This window comes from Elaeis guineensis, chromosome 9 (genome assembly GCF_000442705.2).
Source record: "Elaeis guineensis isolate ETL-2024a chromosome 9, EG11, whole genome shotgun sequence".
NCBI classification, from domain to species: domain Eukaryota; kingdom Viridiplantae; phylum Streptophyta; class Magnoliopsida; order Arecales; family Arecaceae; genus Elaeis; species Elaeis guineensis.
Genome location: NC_026001.2, coordinates 11,065,911 through 11,073,141, shown reverse-complemented (window position 1 = coordinate 11,073,141; position 7,231 = coordinate 11,065,911). Strand labels below are relative to the sequence as shown.

Here is a 7,231-nt window from a genome sequence, read left to right as displayed (position 1 = left end):
ATCCGACCTCTACGGATATCCACTCGGGATCAGTCTGGAACAGTCCTCTTAAAATTAATTTTTTCTCTCCAAGAAAAATCAATCTTCAAATCTGAACGAAGTCTGGATCACGATGAACTCTTTGATTCTTTTTTGATCTTCTTCTTCTCTTTTTCTCTTACTTTTTTTTTTAGATTATGCTGCTACTACGGAGTAGAAACCAGCGTAAGAGGTGACACCCAACAACCTTGGATGTGGGAGGGACACCCAAAGGGAGGGGGTGTGTGGACGTCCAAGGGAGAAGAGAAGGGAAGAGGAAGAGAGGGCGTGGGGCACTCTAAAGGGGAGTGGGGGTTGCTGGTTTTGATGCTTAGGGACCTTAGGGGAGGTCCTTTTAAATAGATATAAGGATTAAATCCTATTCAATCTCAAATACAAGTCCTACTTGTATTAGGAATTCTTATAACTTAAGTTATTCAACTTGCTTTAGGAAATCTATTAGGTGCCAACTCTTGAAGTCCTTGCACCTACTAAATCACACCCCAAAATGCACCCAAGGGATGCCCCATCATGGATCCACACACCCTTTAAAGGTGAGACACGCCCAACTTGATCAAATCAAGTGGCACCCCAACTTAATTATCAAGGAAATTAATTAAGGACTTGCACCCTTTATTCATTTGATCCAAAATCTTAGACACCCAACAATTAAAGTCCAATGAATCTAATTTATTTAGATTATTTATAGATAATTAAGTTTGAATTATTTTATCAAATAAAAAAATCAAACATAAAGAGAAAATTGGGTCCAACCATGTGCTAGCAAAGTTACCTTGAACCCAATAGGATTTCTCTAAACCCAATTGATACTTCATAAATCTAATTGCTTATTCCAGATCTAATTCTTTTTTGTATAATCCATAGATCAGTTCTATCTAGTAGTGAGATATACAATAATTTTTATCAAAGTATCATTGAAACTCTTTTCAATAGATCAGAACAATTTCACTCTAACTCATCAAGGATTGTCGATGTAGAATAACCCTAGTGAGCTCTCACAATCCATCAGTGACACCTAGCAGTATGTAGTGCAACCCAGTAGAATCGAAAAGAATCTCAAGGTATAGTTAACATGTGATTCAGCCCCTCTATCGTGAGTTTCAATTAGATGGCAAGTTATGGATAAATCATCAAATCTCAACATCAGTCATATGATAGATCTGATCAGCTCAAGTCTAATTATGATTTCTATGAAAACTCTTTTTTATCAATCATATTGCTATGGCCACAGACTTTCAGACTTCGCCTCTCAAATCTCATAGGACTATTTCTTTCTATCAAGATCGATAGATCCCATCTTGATGCGTATCCTACTCCTATAATAGACCAACTGTCATCAATATCCACTATAAAAGCTCATTGAGATCCATATTTATGTGTCAATCAAACTCCAGCAGCCTCACTATGAATAGTAGTACCATCTCAGATCAAAAGATTATTTACACAACTACAACATCGAGACAATCACTGACGATCGAATAGAAATCCAAATAATCTCTCATATGGTCACACTCAGTACTAGTTATTCTCTAACAACTACTTATACTCGTCGTCCAGTGTCTCTACACTGTAGACTACGGACTCATCTACTCTGAAAGAAGCGATCTGTGCATCGATCTATCTGGATCGATCACCATCCTCATGATGATTCTATGATCGAAAGCATTTAGGAATTAAATGCGTGTCTTTAATTCTCAACACTTTGAGAATATATATTGAAAAGTTAATTTCATGGATGATTCAAGGACACATCACATTTGAATGAAAAATAAACCTGTTTTTTATTGATCAAATCAATGTATAAAATATAAAATTATGTCCTAATTTTATTACAATGTGTCAGTCATATTGGCTTCTAGGACATACATCTAACAATATACAAATCTACTTGTATTTGAGATTGAATAGGATTCAATCCTTACGTCTATTTAAAGGGACCTCCCCTAAGATTCCTAAACATCAAAACTAGCAACCCCCATGCTCCTTTAAAGTGCCCCACGCCCTCTCTTCCTCTCCCTTTCTCTTCTCCCTTGGACGTCCACATGCCCCCTCCCTTTGGGCGTCCCTCCTTCTTCCACGTCCAAAGCTGTTGGGCGTCATCTCTTGTACTGGTTTCTACTCCGTAGTAACAGCATAATCTAAGGAAGAAAAGCAAGAGAAGAAAAGAAGAAGAAGATCAAGAAAGGATCAAAGAGTTGATCGTGATCCAGGCTTCGTTCAGATTCGCATGCTGATTTTTTTTGAAAAAAAAATTAATTTTAAGAAGACTGTTTCAGACTGATTCTGAGTGGATACCCATAGAGGTCGGATACTTACGCGGCTAAGAGAGAGCCTCTTTCTTCTAGATTCAAATTTGAAGAAAAAAATTACGAAACAAGTATTTGATTCGATCACATATTAAATTTCAGTATACGTACAATTTCAGCATATGAAGTAGATCCTTGTGGTTTATATTTTATATATGCATAATATAGATTAAAAATATTTTAATCAACTATTCCGCTATGATGTTTAGAAAATAAAATTTTTGAAACATACATGCATGCCCCGATATGAAAATTTCAATATTTTCATGCATATTCTATTGCATGATTATTCTTTTTTTCCCTAAGTAAATTATAGAATAAATTTTCATGCACCACTAGTTTAGAAATAGAAGGGTATACAAACAAATCTAATATAATATATAAAAAAAGGGCTTGGTTAGTGACCTTTTGACAAGTGGTATTTTGAGTGTTTGACAAATGACATTTTGAGTATTTAGCATGATTTATTACAATTTAATAGGAAGGACCAGGCTAGTGACCTTTTGACAAATAGCATTCTGAGTAGTTGATAAATGGCATTCTGAGTGTTTAGCATTAGTTATTATAATTTAATAAAAAATATATTAATCATTAAGAGAAAGAATTATTTATTAATTATTTTTAATATTAATTAATTAATTAGTTTTAATTATTATTCCGTTTAGTTTTAACAAAAAATATATTTTTTTTCATATACTCTCTTCTTTTTTATTACCCCATGCATCGCATGGGTTTTAATATCTAGTCTTGTAAGAAAGATAGGTCATTTTATTTTTTCTTTCCTTTTCTTTTCTTTTTGTTTCCACAAAGTTATGCTATCATGTTTGATTTTGGATTGATTTGGAGTTTCGCTGGTCTTTTTTTGTTTTAGATATTGTTGGTAGACATATAATCGAAAATAATGATTGTGTATCTAATTTTGATTCTCTCTTTCAAATTATGGATCTAGGTTTAACATTATTGTTTGATCTTGTACCAAGATCAAATTAGATCAAATTGGGTTCTTGAACTTAAAATTTCTTTACCAACCATATCAAACATTTTAGTCTTATTTATCTGGATCAGTTTATTAAATTCATTGGGTATTCTATTTTGAATTATGGGTTTGAACTGAATACCTAAAAGGATTTTTAATTAAATTTTTGAGAAACTTTATGATTCTCTTTGATGCAAGACAGATAGTCTTGTTCTCCATTGCTATTTGATGGTAAAAGTTTATCTAAGAAATTATCCCAAAAAACCCATTTCTTTCCATCCTATTCATTTGAAGCAGGGCCAAATCCAAGATTATTTTATCCCATTGCTTTCTAGATTTGTTCAAGCATAGTGTTAAGAAAAAAAGATCCAAATCTACTGTCTCCTAAGAAATTATTCCAAAAAACCTACTTCTTTCCATCCTATTTATTTGAAGCAAGCCAAATGAAAGATTATTTTGTCCCGTTGCTTTCTATATTTGTTCAAGCATAGTGTTAAGAAGAAAAGATCCAAATCTATTATCTTCCTAAACTCTTAGTCTCCTATAACAATTTAACAAGAGGTGGATGGAGGATGCTCATTAAATACTAGCACTTTACCTTACCAATGTATTAATATCTTTGGGTTCCAATGAGATAGATGAGCCATTGATATCTCTACTTACCCCATCACCCTTACTAAAGTAGGAAGTACTTGACATATAACTGCATTTATTACCTATCTCTCATATTTTATCTGAGCCTAATGACTTAGATTTACCCCTTCGATGTATATGGACAATCTGATCTTTTCATCCACCACATTGTCTTGTTGGTTTAGAGGATGATACTCTCTTATTTTTCCATAGTAGGAAGGGTAATTTTCCAACTTTTCTAATCTAAACCCATCTTTGGAGACTAACTCGAATCAAATCTTTGACCCGTATCAAATACCACAAAAATACTGCTTTATTATTACTTTCACAAAAAAAAAATAATACTGCTTTCTTGCATAGCATATTGCATGCAAAATTTCCGGTCTGATTGACAAGAATACGCTGATCGTCTGTCGTGCTCCCACAAAACATCACATATGCGGCGCAATATAAAAACTTGGAGTAGTTGTAGGGATGCAATCAGGTCCCAACGACTCACGTAAAACCCAGGCCAAGGGCTAAGCCGACCGTTGCTTCTTCCCATTCCTCTCTGTTCGAACTCGTTTTCTCCATGGATTGCAGAGCTCTGCTCTTCACCAACTCCTCAACACCTCTCTTCTTCTCCAAAACCCCTACCAAATCCCACTCCCTCCGATCCCAAACCTCTCCAAATTATCTCCCCAATCCAACCAAGTCCAAATCCCCTCCACCTCCCCCCACCCAACCCCTCAGACCCCGCAAATTCTCTGAAAGCGACGCCTTCCCCAACTCCCTCCCCCTCCACTCCAAGAACCCGCACATCATCTACAGAGCATCCAACGTTTCGCCCGCCTCGGCAGGCTCCGAGAGGCCCTCACCATCCTCGACTACGTCGAGCAACGCGGCATCCCTGTCAACGCCACCACATTCTCCGCCCTCCTCTCGGCCTGCTCCAGGCTCAAAGCTCTCACCTTTGGCCGCCAGATTCATGTCCATATAAGGATCAACGGCCTTGAGCGCAATGAATTCCTTCTTACCAAGCTTGTCCAGATGTACGCCACTTGCGGCGCCCCTGACGACGCCAAGAGGGCGCTCGCCGTGCTCGCGCCGAAGAGTGTCTTTCCGTGGAATGCACTGCTTAAAGGCAAGGTCGTCGGCAGCCCGCGGTGGAGCCATGAGCCGCTTATGATTTTCGAGGAGATGCGGGCGGAGGGAGTGGATGTGAACGAGTACACCTTCTCCTGCTTGATTAAAAGCTTAGCAGGCTCGCCGGCTTTCACGCAGGGTAGGAAGGCCCATGCTCTTTTAATAAAGAATGGGTTTCTTAGTGCTTCGGTACTTCTACAGACTTCTTTGATGATATGTACTTCAAATGTGGCAAGACTGGCCTGGCAATGAAGGTCTTCGATGAAATTACTGAGAGGGACATTGTTCTATGGGGAGTGGTGATAGCGGGATTTGCACACAATGGGTTGAGGAGAGAGGCTTTGGAGTACTTGAGGTGGATGCAGAGTGAAGGAATTGAGCCTAATTCAGTAATAGTAACGTCGGTGCTCCCAGTAATTGGAGAGCTCGCGGAGCGAAAATTAGGACAGGAGATTCATGGATATGTCTTAAAAAGGTTCAGGAATTTTGGGAAAATGATTTTTATTCAATCAGGATTGATTGATATGTACTGCAAATGTGGGGATATGGTCTCAGGGAGGCGCGTCTTCTATGGGTCGAACGAAAGGAATGCAGTCTCATGGACTGCTCTCATGTCAGGATATGCGTCAAATGGCAGGCTCGAGCAAGCTTTGAGATCTGTTGTCTGGATGCAGCAGGAAGGGGTCAAGCCTGATGTCGTTTCAATTGCAACGGCTCTTCCAGTTTGTGCTGACCTGAAGGCTTTGAGACAAGGAAAGGAGATACATAGCTATGCTTTGAAAAATTGGTTCTTGCCCAATGTCTCCATATACACTTCCCTGATGACCATGTACTCAGGATGTGGAAACTTGGAGTATTCTTGCAGAGTGTTTGATGGAATGGAGAGAAAGACTGTCATAGCTTGGACAGCCCTGATTGATTCATACTTAAAGAATGGGAACCCACATAATGCTCTGAATGTTTTCCGATCGATGCAGGTTGCTAATTATAGGCCTGATTGCATTACCATATCTAGAGTTTTGAGTACTTCTGGTGATTTGGGAGCATTAAAACTTGGAAGGGAGATACATGGGCAAGTTTTCAAGATGAAGGTGGAGTCAATTCCTTTGGTTGTAGCTGAAGTAGTGAAGATGTATGGCAGGTGTGGAGATGTGGAGAAGGCACATAAGGTCTTTGATAGGGTCCAGTCCAAGGGATCATTAACTTGTACTGCAATTATAGAAGCATATAGTTCTAACAATCGGTACAGAGAAGCACTTAGTCTCTTTGATTGGATGCTATCAAATGGGTTCATTCCAAATCATTTCACTTTTGATGTGGCCTTAAATATTTGTGAGAAGGCAGGATGGCATGATGAAGCTCTCAGAATATTTGACACCATGGTTCGGAAGTATGATGTAAGGCTTTTGAAAAGCATTATGACTGCATGATTGGCCTTCTTACACGTAAAGGTTGCCTTCAAGAAGCACAGAGGTTTATCTATTTGAAATCAACACTATTTTAAGTTAGTTACAGTGGACAAAATCTTTTCACTGGTTGCATCAGTTTTCTTGATATGGCTTCTGTTTGTTATTTCTCATCTAAAAAAGGAAGTTGATATTTGTAGATCTCATCACTGAATTGGAATTGTAAATTTGTCAGGATACTTGAGTTGTTCCTAAAATTCATTAATTGCAGAACCTTTAGCACTGGTTTTACTGTTCAAGACAGGTAATGTGATCTTTTGTATTATTTCAAATACAAGATAGCAAAACAACTAGATATGACTAATTGCAGGCAGAATTACAAGTGAAGTTGAAGGTTTTATATATGGATTTTTTTATTGCAAGCAGAAATGCAAGTTAATCTTGATCATGTATTTATGACTAATTATGCTCAATCTTTAGTGCATTCAACTTCCTAAGCTTCAATAAAGATTTGATCAGAACTTTCTTCAGACTTTTTTCTCTTTCCATGCTTTCCAGCTGGTAGTCTGGTACCCATACAAAACTTTGTTTGGTGAGGATCAAAAGTGGCAACGTAATCTGTTATAGAAATTTAGTATGCCACTGAAAGAAATGAACGAAGGAACTAGTAGAGGGAGATTAGCAAGATGTGTCAACAGTAGAAGAAAGAGAAGGAAGAAGAGAAATTGATGCACCTCTCATATTGG

General features: G+C 37.8%; 1 protein-coding gene across 1 annotated transcript; it reads left to right on the top strand.

The window, feature by feature from the left end:
• The first annotated feature begins 4,423 nt into the window (after positions 1-4,423).
• On the top strand, positions 4,424-6,760 carry LOC105051659 (pentatricopeptide repeat-containing protein At1g71460, chloroplastic). Its single transcript, XM_010932187.4, is given in 4 exon segments — positions 4,424-4,763; positions 4,766-5,287; positions 5,290-6,480; positions 6,483-6,760. Coding segments are annotated over 4 exon segments (2,052 nt in total). The 5' UTR covers positions 4,424-4,525; the 3' UTR covers positions 6,584-6,760.
• Positions 6,761-7,231: the final 471 nt, after the last annotated feature.